Raw genomic sequence first — 12,896 nt, 5'->3', positions numbered from 1 at the left:
GGGATCTTCCCAGACCGGGGAACGAACCCGCGTCCCCTGCATCGGCAGGCGGGCTCTCAACCACCGCGCCACCAGGGAAGCCCCTAGAAGACTTTTAACTACAAAACATGTATTTCTATAGACACTGCCTTATATGTCCATTATACCTCAGTATTTTTCTAGTTACTAGCTAAATTATGATACTTAGTAAATTATCTCATATATGTAAAAATTTATATATGTTTATTGATATGAAACTGATGCTAAGAAGGTGAACACATTTACCTTCTACAGGTAGTTATATGCTAACATCAGAATCACTTATGGAATCATTTTCCAAATATAGGTGCCTGGCCACCATTCTCAGAGATTCTGATTCAGTAAGTCTAATAAGGCCCTTGCATATATACTTTGGTAGATCGTTCCAGGTGATTCTCTTGTGCACTTTTGGATAAAACCCAAATAAAGACCATAAATGTACTTTTGAGTACCAAATTAATTTGTACAATGACCAAATATACTGAGCTCAATTTTAGGTATAACAGTTTATTTTAAAATGGTTTTGAAAAACAAACTAAAAACCTCTGTATGACAGTTGCATGTACTTTAAAAGGGCAACATATTTTTAAAGTATTTAAAATACTGCCATAAATGTGCTGTGGATATTTTATGGTATTTCAAATAGATCTTCTACTGTAATTGAGTCATTAAAAGGTAAGAGTCTCTACACTTTCAAGTGCCTTCTCATGAGTTTCAAGGTTATTTCAAGACTGGGAAGTGATGGGGTGCTATGGTTCAGTCCAGAAAAATAAACCGTCATAGAGATTTTTAAGCATATAAAATGCGGCGATGTCTCAGCTCTTAAGCAAAATTGTGTAACGTAGGCATTTTCCCCTAAGAGTCAAAACTCATTTCTCTCCTAAAGAAATGTGAAAGGGTGGATTTCACTTAACTTCATGGTCAATTTAAAATAATAAAATGCCTTTCACAACCTGATTGACTGGTACAAAATCAGTTTGTGGCTTTGGTTCAGCTGTGTAATGTAATTGAGGGGAAAAAAAATCACAAAGGACTCTTTATTTCCAAATGGTCAGACCCTGGTATAGAGTCTGACCATTTGTTGGTATTATGCATTGAAATTATATTAAAATAATATTAACTTTCAAAGAAAAAAATTAAAGGTTCTTCCCCGTGTGATACAGGACACTGACACTCTTAGATTTATTTGAAATCCCATTTCCTGTTACAGTTTAGACAATAGGCTACTTGAAACTAATCCTTCATCTTGCTTAAGGACATCGTAAAGAATATAGAGCATGTTTTACTACTCCATGGATCATTTTCTTATAGAAACTGAGTCCAAATACTGTCATGCATCATATTCAAGCCCTATAACATTGCAAAAGATCACTCTAATAATTAAATAATCCGTTAGTGAAAGTTAAATTAAGGATTATAGCATAGTTCAGAAATCTTAATTTCCTGAAAATAATTTCCTACCACAAATATCCAAGTTAATGAGACATACAATAATTATCTTATTAGAATATTTTTCTTTTAAATCAAATATGTATTGTTATTCTTTATGATCTTATATATGTTATTAAAGGCTAATTAATATCACTGTAAATACAATATCAGAGTGCTATTTTTCTTTCATTGATAATAGTTCAACCTACCATAGGTGGAATAAATCCTAGAATGATCCTTACTCTTTATGTTCAGTTTTATTTTTAAAAACCATGTTTATGCCAAGATACTTTAGATTATTCAGAAGCTCTCTCTTTTTAAATCAACTGTTTCTCGATTTTGACATGAAAGGTGATGGGACTGTGACAGCACCAGGGAATTTTATCTAGAGAACTGTTGAAGTCAAGTATTAGACACAGAGTTTCCTACTCATTTTTGTTTTGTGAAATCTGGTCGGCTAGTATTATGCAAGTCCATAGTAGGAATGCAAATACTGAATGATAATAGGTAAGTTATTGTTCTTTATCTAGATGTATACAGCTTTTTGCAAGTTCCTTTTACTTTTTCCTGGCATATAATTTCTAGGTGTTAAAAAAACAAAAAATCCTGATGATAAGGTTAATAAGAATCAGGGTCTTGGTAGAATCATTTGTAGAATCATCTGATATAATCCTTTGTAGAAACTTTTATAGAATCACCTGGTATAATCCTTCAAAAGTATATAAGAAAGTTCAAGGAGGTCTTTAAGGTACTACTAAGGTACTACTAAGTTTGGCTAGAAGAGTCTTCTCAGAACTAGATCCAGGGGAAAAATGACTTTTGAAACTTCCTACATTAGGTTCATGATAGGTCTGAACTCTGTCTAAGTCTAAAACCACAGTACTAGGTCTTATCTTTGCATTAACTTACGCAATTTGTTGTGTTCTTCTTATAGGTTTGGTGTCTGGGCAATGAAACTCGATACCATATAAACAAGACAGTAGATGGTTCCACCTTTTCTGTGGTTATTCCGTCACTGGTTCCTGGGATCCGGTATAGTGTAGAGGTGGCAGCCAGCACTGGGGCCGGAGCCGGGGTAAAGAGTGAGCCGCAGTTCATCCAGTTAGGTGAGTGCCAGTGCAGATCAGTGTACCCACTGTCCTGCTTTTCTTTTTGGTATATAGTGGAGCCAACCATTGCAAGTTGAATAGGCTATGGAATGTGGCAATAGAATTATGGAAATGATGGTGTTAGCTTTATTTTACCTATCTATAATATCACAACTGAATTTAAACTTATCCAAGCACACATTTTTAAATGATATTTTAAGCAAAAGCCTGTCAGTATTGTGTCATCCTAATCCTGCCCTATTGAATTTTTTTCATCTTTTCAATAAATACTATTAACTGGGCAACAGGGATACCTCAGGGAACAGGAAAGATGCAGTCTGCACCTGCATGGAACTTACAGTGGTTTGGGTTAAAAAAAAAACAACTTAAACTAGGTATTGGAAGTTTACAGCAATATACAATTTATATTCACTATTTATGTGTCTTTAAAATTGTATTGCTTTTGATAACAAAAAAGATAGATTGAGATGTAAAAGAGCATTGGAATATGACATATGCTAATTACTTAGAAAGTTAAAAATGCAATGTGTGCTTCAAAAGTGGTTAGATGAATAAAAAAGAAACACAAAAACCTGACAGAAGCCTTAGTTACCACACTTCATGATAGACAATGTGGCATGAACATAAAATTCAAATTTATTGGTTACCAGTAAAATCTGAAACAAACAACAAAAAAACAGCAACAAAATTATAAATGGAAAGGGGAGAGAAAAGGGTCAGATATTAAGAGGTGACATTTAAATTAAGATACTAAGAAATATATAGTCAACTTTGTTTGTTCCTTTCACATCAGAAGTTAAGCATTAGTAATATTTCATGCCAGTTGCTAAATTATGAAAATGAATCAGATACATGAATCTTTATATATCACAAATAAGTATATAGTACTGTTGCATGTTGATAATATTGATTACATTTTAGAAATTATTTCAGAACAAAATTAAGAAGCATTCCACTGTGAATAAACCTTGTTGCTGTACGTAATGAACTTTGCATTCAATTTGGAAACGGCTATTGATGTTCCAGTGTTAAGACTGCTACCCGCTGTAACAGATAACACTTGCAGAACTTCTGGCGTGTAATATAATAAAATCTACCTGAAGTCCAATGGTTGTAGCTATGGAGGGTCACAGGCTGATGAGGCGTCCCTTCTTTAACATGGGGCTTCCAAGGTTGACCCTGGGCCAGAAGAAAGGAAGAAAAGAAACACATAGTGTGGAGGAGGGTTTAAATGGCACATGTCTGGAAATGGTGCACATCACTGCTGCACAGAACTTAGTCTTGTGATTCCAAACAGATGAATGGCAACACTGCAAAATCAAGTAATTGGCTAGGGAGCTATCTCCCAACAACTCTATGCTATGAGAGTACCATTCAAGTCTTTAGTGGAGAGCTTGCTGCTTCTGCCACAGCCATTGGCCAGAATTTGATTTTTGGATTATCTTTTACAGCTAGCACTTTTTTTTTCAACAGCAATTATAATATACACAACTATTAAGCAAAAAGAGCTTCATGGTTTATTTCTGGTTCATTTATTCTAAAATGTTTAGGCAATACCGAAAACTATGTTTAAAAATTGCTTGATGCATCTGTTACAACGTTATCTAAGGTATGGGGGAAAGTAGTCTGAACATAGATCTTTTTACTCAAATAGTTGCCTAGTTTTGTGAAAAGTCAGTATTAACTTATTAAAACTGAAATTAAAAGTTACATGGTGATGACCTTATACATTGTCATGTCATTTACTTATTTTGTATAATATATGACTTTCAGTACTGGGTTTTCAAATATGAATTAGAAAAAGGGCCATGTGTAATTTTATTTATTTAAGATTTAAATTATGGGATTTAAGGGTCAAATTGGTTTTCTTGAAATTATAGATGTGTTCCAATTTTCCATATCTTAATATAGCCTCAGCTGCAGTGAGACAAAGACTGAGGTACAGAGAGACCATTTTAATTCATTAGTCACACCACACTTTATTCTGTTAAGCCCATCTGGTCGCCTGCATGGAACCTCTCTTGGCTGTCTGCATAAAATCTGAAGCTATCCAACTTAACCTTGCACAAATAGCCATGAAATGTATAAACCTAGCAGATACAAAGGGTGTAGTAGAAATAAAAAGAAGAGTCGGCTTGGCGAACTTTCAGAGGATGAAGTGCTCATAGGATAACCATAGATAAAAGAGTCTGGAACATGAAATAAAAATTTCAGTCAACGAACAGTTGAAGGCAGGTGACGGCAACTGCTTGTGAAAATAGGTTTTTCAGACTTGACCCTCCATAGAATGAAATCTGGAAATCTGTTCAAGAAAAAATCAAATAAAAAACACATGCATGCACAACATGAGTAGCAATTTAGCCTTTTTACGTAGAAAGGGGTGCGATTTTCCTAAGACTGTTTCCTTAGCCATTGAATGCTACTTATTTTACCTGCCAGTGTCTTAACAGGATGCAATGTCATTTAATAAGAAAAAATAATCAGTAAGCATTTTTTTTCTGTTTGAGAAATGTTATTCATAACTAATGAGTTATACCAATTATTTTTCTTGGGAAAAAATAGAGTTTTGGACTGAAACAAATGTTTCTACTTTACAGCAGGTGGTGTTAGCAGAACATTTTCAGAGTCAAATGCACGGGCTTCAGTAGTTGTGTCACGTGGGCTCAGTAGTTGTGGCGCATGGGCTTAGTTGCTCCGAGAATAGCGATAAATTCTTTCAGTTTTTAATTCTTGAATCAAAATAGCTGACAGAAAACAGGAGACTTTTTGACTATTCGTAACACTTGATAATTCTTGCCCATATTTAATGAACGTTCTTATAGCTATTGCTGGCCATGGTTATTATTTTAAAAGAAAGATTTTTCATAGTTCTTTCAATGGTAACATGATTTTAATTTTTCATCGTTTTTTTATTAACGATTCTGAATTTTTATAGACCCTTCTAAACATAGTTTCAAACAATGTGTTTCTGAGGCAGTTAAGCATCTTAGACTATTCAAAGGTGGGAGGAGGGGAGACACACACACACACACACACACACACAATTTTTTTTCATTGTCTCATTGAGTTTTACACCCAAATTAACCCAAAGACGGCTTTTCAGATTCTCATGGAAACCCCGTGTCACCTGAGGACCAAGTCAGCCTTGCTCAGCAGATCTCAGACGTTGTGAAGCAGCCAGCGTTCATCGCAGGAATCGGGGCAGCCTGCTGGATCATCCTTATGGTTTTTAGCATCTGGCTCTACCGACACCGGAAGAAGAGAAATGGGCTGACTAGTACTTATGCGGGTATCAGAAAAGGTATTAGCTTTCCTAAGCGTTCCATATTTTACTGTTTACATAACTCTTCATTTTAATCTGGGACTCCAAGTTATTCATGATTACGCATATCCTATATTAAATTATTTTAATATATAAAGATTTTCAAAAGTGCTTTTATTTTATTGCAATATCTAGGTATAACCTCCTCTTGAGTATTAGTGCTACAAATAGGCTTATCAGTTTCAGGCCCAGTTCCTTTAAAATATATTTCACCAGGGTAGGTTTACACTTCGTTGTGATACCATTCCCTTGTTCTCTTAGGGAATTACTTTATATTCTGGAGGAAAATTTTTAATCTCCTTGTCACAGGAGTTATAAATACAAGCTTTGGACTGTCACACAACTTTAAAGGGGGTGTTGTTGCCCTTTGTAAAGCTAAAGAGGTTATTTATAAATAATGATATTTCCGATTATTTCTGATTATTTATAAAATAGTTTCTTAATAAATGTGCTTCAGTTTTCAGAGAGAGGAGGTTTAGTACTTTTTTATTGTTAAATTTAAAGTTGCAGAGCTGAATATGTATATACTGTTAATGGGTGATGACGATTTGTTAAAACAATGTTTAAAGTTTAGAAGAGAACGTTTATTTGGCTGCAATTGTTTACAACTTTATGGATGAGCCAAATATGCTAAGGGTTTCACAGACACTTTTACCACATATTCTCGAAGTCTGTAGATTGGTGGTTTGTATTTTATATTTTTTGATGAGGTTGTTAACACTATCAGATAGATAATCCTTTTGCCTTTCCCTCCTCAAATAGCTTCATCAGCTCTGGGCATCAGATCTGGGCTCTAAGGCAGGGTGATTGTAAGTCCCAGTTTTCAAGCCACCGTCCCAATTTATGTCTTTAGTCCAACTAAATTATTTACAGTGCTCCTTTGGCTCTTAAAATTGTCCTAGTTTTTGGATGGCAAATTATACACTCATCCTAGTTATAGGGTCCATACTTAAGTCTAAGATAACACTTTTGCTGCAAAGCAAATTTAAAGAGGATGACTAGTAAACACATACCCCCCCTGCACCATCACCACCCTTTAAAAAAAATCGTCTACATATTTCCTAAGTGAATATTTCCTACGTGGCTTGGCCAAGTCATTTCTCTGATCAATGATATGGCAAAGTCAGAATTTGTTAGTGCTAGCTAGACCTTTTCTCAATGACAAGTTCTATTGAATATCCCTGTACGCTTGTAAAACAGTCTGGGACAACAGTCTTAAAATATTTGTGCCCTTGGTCCCAAGGGGTCTTGGCAAGAGTCAACACAAATTCATCACCCACACTGTGGAAATCCATGAATGTGCCTCCTGTCCATGGCTCCACAGCAATCTCTTCGTGTACATATGTTCACCTTAGTGTTATCATCCTTAAATATGACTTTTTCAGATATGTGTCCTATGCAGAGATAAAGCAAAATGTCAGTATCCCTGCCCGTGAAGTGGAAAATGAGGGCTGGGAGTTTACTGCAAAGAGACTGGGTGCTCGTTACGTACACAAAGTAGATCAATGTCAGGCACACGTGTTACCATATAAAACCTTTGACTGAAAAACAAGGCCAGAGAAGGGGTTTATGGGTGTCTGTGTGTTGTGAAGCTGGGCAGGGGCAGGCTGTTGGGAGTTGTGTGTTTGAAATCCCATTTGAATGAAGAAAAGTGACTGATTAACGTCTAGACGTAGAGTCTCCTGAATTCCCCAGGAATCCTGTATTTTTTATTGCCATGAAGTATGATAGCTGTGTAGTTGTAACAATTGAATGCTCTCTCTTGTCTTGAAATCTAAATATGTGACATAAAACCCTCTTCCCTTCTGAAATCTTTCTTTTCTTTTACTAATGTACTTTAAGCATGCTGGCAAATGCCTATGTGCTCTTTCTGCAAAACCTGTTAAACTAATATCATTGTCCTTTTAACTAGCTTGTGTTTAAGCAGAAATCATAGAACATAATTACAAATGTAATTGGTGAGCATTTGATTCTGCTTTCCTCACTTTGCCGTGTTAGCACTTTTTCATAATTCTGGTTGTATGCAGTTTTAAAAAGTGCATCCTGAAATCTTAAATTGTCTATGCCCGAAACAATGCTGGTAATTCTAAGAAAAAAGGAAGTGAAATATTTTAAAGAAATCAATAGCCTGTTGACCTATAAACCATCAAACCAGAGTGTGACTTTCGGGTAATAGTGAGCATTTTTAACATTTCCCCCCTACATTTAGCAGGAGGTGTGCCCTCTGCTCGTACCCCTTGTCCACATACATCCACGTAGTGGGAGCTTATTTTATTACTGGAAGCTTTGAGAATTAAGTTGTCCTTTGGTGTACAAGCTGTAAAAATTTCATTTAGACAGAACTCTTTTCATCTCTTCTTCAATTCCTTAAACTGAGGTTAGCAGTTGGCTAGGAATACTGACGGGGACCTTTCATTTTTTGCTTGTGTCCTTTTGATTGCAAATTAATGTTCAGGCACTGCATTCTTGCTTGAGTAGCTTTACTTTCAAATGTATCTCTTTATTATTTTTTATGAGGGCTAGTTACTATGGCTCTGAATTTTTGATTGTAGCTAAATTACATTGACTCTCTGAAAAGACCTGACTGAAAGAAGACACAATAGAATTCCTAAGACAGAGACTGCTGTGCAGCAAAGGAAGCCCAGTGTATAAACTGGATCCCTCCAGCACTGAGGGTTTTGTTTTTGTTCCTCCTAGTATGCTCAGAAATAAAATGGTTTGGTAAGAAGTGACAGTTGTAAAGGATGCTACGGCATTTGAATTTGCAACCCCAGTGCTCTAATCTTCAAGTAAATTTCTTGGAGAAGTTCAAATGTGAAGTGGAAAATACATTTTTGGCAGCTTTTTGATCCGTGATAAGTAATCAACATTCTAGTTTGTGTGTATTAAGGATTTCTTAAAAGCAAATTTTAGTCTACAAGGAAGTAATGTAGATTTCCTTGCTTTCTTTACCAGAGCAATGTTTACTTTAAATTAATGTGAAGAGCTTGGAAAAAATGTCAGCCTCCTCCCTCTATGAAATGACATGGAAATAGCTGTGGTGTTTTCCAGCACCCAGGAATGAGAGAAGATAGGAAAAGTGTCAGAGGCAAGGCTGCTACTTTTGAGGTCTGCAGTTCAATTTCAGGCATTATTGATTGGATTAAGATTTATAACTGCAGAGTGAAGGTTTTCAGAGGGGCATTATTGTTCTATTGTTTAGCTTTTGGTGTGGTATTTATAAAAAAATGCTCAGCCTACTTCTAGGAAGCTTCTAAATGTAAACTATAATAGAGAAGTTAAAGTTTAAAACTCCCCATCTTTCCTGTCCATTCACAGATTTCTATCATGATAAAAATGTAGCATTACACTGTTTATATGATAAGTATCAGGCATTTCTTGGCAGTGAAACAATTCAGTTTTATGGGGTTTTTTGTTCCAGTTCTTTCTTTGCTTGCTGCCTTCCTTTCTTCCTTCCTTCTTTCCTTCTTTCTTTCCCTCCTTTCCTCCTTCCCTTTCCCCTTCTCTTCCTTCCTTCCTCCCTCCTTCCATCTCTTTCTTCCTTTTTCCCCTTTCTTTCTTTCTTTCTTTTTCTTTCTTTCTTTCCCCCCCTCTTTCTTTCTTTCTTTCTCTTTTTGTCTTTCTATCTTTCTCTCTGTCTCCTTCCCTCTGTCTCTCTTTCGATGATGAATACTTAAATGCACCTATTAGTTAGCCCACTTTAATAAGCAATTTACTTTAAGATTTCTAGATAAGGTTTAGGCAAGAGCCTGATAATACTTGTTTAAGAACCCATTATCCAATGCTTGGAAATGATTAATAGTAGAGGACTCCTGTCTGTACTAAAGCCATGAGCTAAATCTCTATTACTAAGTGCAGGGGTCATTTGCAGGCTAACCCAGCACAATCCCACCCCCTCCCGTCCTAGAACGTCAGGCCCTTCAAAATGGTACCTCAGAGACAAGCTTCTTTTTTAACCACAGATTTGGTTTTATTCATATATCAGAGTGTCAGAACTACTGGCCTAGTTATTTACATTTGTTTTATGTTCAGCTGTCTGCTTGATTTATACTAATGTGATATGTTCCCTTTCTCTCTTCAGCTTAATAACTGGTTTATATTTTGTTTTGATTTTCCAGTCCCGTCTTTTACCTTCACACCAACAGGTATATATTTGCGCTTACCCCCCTCCTTTTCTTTGTTAGTTTGGCATGTGTTGTACTATTGTGTTTCTGTTTTTATTTCATTTTCTGCAGTAAGCTGGGGGGAGAGGACTTGCAATGGAAGACAGTGTTTCATTTACTCAGGCCAGGCATGCACTTGAAGTAGAAATGGTTGGTGTTACCTGTCGTTCCTTCAATGCCGTTACTTATTCGTGTCTCTGCATTGCATCTTAGCCTTGTTTGCACGTGTTTCATTAGGTGGACCACTGTTTCTACCCTCAGCATGATTTAACATGCTAATGATCACATCGATTATTTCAGACTTGGCAGTGCATTTTTTTCCCTTAACTTAAGCTTTCAGGTTTTCAAACAAAAATTTCTCTCCCTTGCAATTCTCTATCCATACAATCAACATTCTTAAAGGTAACCAAAATATCCAGCACATGTGAAAGATAAAACTTGTCATTTTCCTTAAGTCCGAGCTCTAAGATTCCATTCCATTCAGTTTCTTTCAAAGTGGGTCCTCTTCTTTCGATTCACCTTTAGTAAAAGATGTACCTTTAGCCTTTCCTCCTCGGTTTTAATCCAGTTATTATAATCACTGGGAGCACTTATCTCTCCTTAACAGACTCCCAGTTTGGAGTTCTTCTAAGTAGCAGAATTTGGCAGCTTTTAGAAACATATTTCTCCTTAGAAAATGGGTCTGTATTTACAGAAACGCTAATATCCTTAACCCCTTGCCTGACTATGTGCAAATCTTTTTCTGTTATGGCTAAATTTTATACCCATAATTTATTAAGCCGAGAATGCTTTCGAGAGCATTAAAATATATTTTCAATATGTATACATGTCTGATGAAAATACATTGAGAAGGGTTTTCACAAGCCACAGTAAAAACTAGGTCGCATTCATTACTAGTCACAACTTGGCATACATCTTTGTGTGTGGAGAGAAAGAAGGTTTATTTTAACGTTTATCTTTGTCTTACTGGTACTCATATTTCTGGGGAAATGGCCTGGTAGGGTTTTTTCTTCCCAAATTTAAGATTCCACTTACATAAACTCATGAAATTACATGAAAATAATAAATTCAAATTTGGAATCTATGAGAATGTGAATGTACAAACATGTAATAGTTATAGTTAATAAGAGTGAACTGAAGTCGGCTTCTGCTTAGTTTTCAACCTTGTTGGCATGTAAAGAAAATAAAAATAACTTATATCTTATTCTGTACCATCTTAAAAAAAATACTAGTTGAATTGGAAATCTGCTATTTCCTGTGATGAATTTTTGCAAAGCTTCTAAGTAGAAAGGAAGAAAACATGCCATTCTAGAAATATGCTCATGAATGTCATAGCTTTTGATATATAAACACAAACATGTCTATTAATTGTTCCTTTTTTTTTGGTAACATTCCAGTAACTTATCAGAGAGGAGGCGAAGCTGTGAGCAGTGGAGGGAGGTAACTATCCTGCTTGTTTTGTAGATTCTCAGGGGAATTCCAGGTATTTCTTCTTGTCTTCATCGATGACATCACTTTCTTTGCTTAAAAGGTTTAACTTAAACGTGAAATTTGTTTAAATATTTCGGAAATACTCCATTCTGTTGTGCTGTGGGGCCAAGCTTGTTTACACACAAATGCACTTGATTGGAGCTGTTGCATCTTAGTCAGTGAACGCCAGAGGGAGCACTTTAACCGGGAAAGACAGACTTGCTGATTTAGCAGATGATTAAAAGGAGTTAAAGTAATTAAGCGATGGCATTTATGAAGATTAAGAAATATAGCTAGTTAACAGATACTATCAAAGAAAAAGTGTTCATTTGGAAACCTGCTGCACACAGCATTGGCTCATAAGTTGTTGTAGTTTATGTCTGTTTGTTTGTTCTTGTTATGAATTCAACATAGTTCAGTCTCCATTTGCTGGGAAATATGTTGAAATAAAAGGAGAATCTAGGTAGCTTGTTAACACGGAGGTTTTTTTTTTTTTTTCCCTCTCATTAAAATGAACCTCAATCCTACATTTATGATTTTTTGGTAATTATTATTCAGTGAACTTTAATATATTCACAGAGAAATCACGAATTGATGTGACAGGCGGCTGAAAGGGGCTGAAAGAAGGTATAAGTTACATGAGTCAAGCTTCAGGATTTTCTATGATAATTTTTTCTTTTCAAAAACAGTAACCTCTAGCTTAAGGTGTAAGAAAAAAAAACTTTTGACCAGAACCATTTTCTAATTCCAATTCAGTTAACTTATTGAGTGTCCTGCTTTGTATAGTCAGATAATGTGGTTGCAACTGGAAAAGATAAAAATAAGAAAGAGTGGTGAAAAAATTGTTGACCACCTTTAGCAAATGCTGTACAAATTTGACAATTAGCACTACTGTTTTCTTTCCTGGGTACTGCTGCTAGCTTCCTGTTTTCATACCTGCGAAACAAAGTCAGCCACTGAAAGACCCCAAAGCTAGGGAGGTCTTCATAAGGAATAAATCCACTTGATTCAGGAATTAAACCAGGGCATGTTTTTGCATCCGGGGCAATTCTGTCTAAATCATACCCCAGACATTCATGAAACAGTCTCTGGCATAAGAACATTCTCTTGTGGAGAAATCTGGAACCTGATGCTATAACAACCTCTCTACATGTGTATATTCATGACGGTAGACTTCATCTTTCTCATTAATCAGATCTTATGAAAATGCTTATTGAGCATCTTCTATGGGTTCTGCACCAGCCTCTGTGCATGAGCACGTGCACAGATGTGCTTTCTCTCTCACACACACACATGCACACAAATATAAAATATGTCTAGTTTCTGCTGTAAAGGAATTTTCAACCTAGGTAGACCAAATTATCAAGGAGGAAATGATGACAG

At 35.8% G+C, this 12,896-nt stretch overlaps 1 protein-coding gene across 4 annotated transcripts in view; it reads left to right on the top strand.

The window, feature by feature from the left end:
• ROBO1 (roundabout guidance receptor 1) overlaps positions 1 to 12,896 on the top strand; it is a 952,567-nt gene that overhangs the window by 887,885 nt on the left and 51,786 nt on the right. For 2 of the 4 annotated variants that reach the window (XM_007454543.1, XM_007454544.1), the window contains 4 exons: positions 2,384 to 2,555; positions 5,662 to 5,859; positions 9,999 to 10,025; positions 11,441 to 11,483. In XM_007454543.1, the coding sequence (XP_007454605.1) occupies positions 2,384 to 2,555; positions 5,662 to 5,859; positions 9,999 to 10,025; positions 11,441 to 11,483 (440 nt within the window). The remainder of the gene's footprint in view (positions 1 to 2,383; positions 2,556 to 5,661; positions 5,860 to 9,998; positions 10,026 to 11,440; positions 11,484 to 12,896) is intronic. The other 2 variants (XM_007454546.1, XM_007454545.1) reach the window with 1 other exon arrangement.

This window comes from Lipotes vexillifer, unplaced genomic scaffold (assembly GCF_000442215.2).
Source record: "Lipotes vexillifer unplaced genomic scaffold, Lipotes_vexillifer_v1.1 scaffold1816, whole genome shotgun sequence".
NCBI classification, from domain to species: Eukaryota; Metazoa; Chordata; class Mammalia; order Artiodactyla; family Lipotidae; genus Lipotes; species Lipotes vexillifer.
Note: the sequence above shows the minus strand (reverse complement) of the source record. Positions and strands in the feature narration are given on the sequence as shown.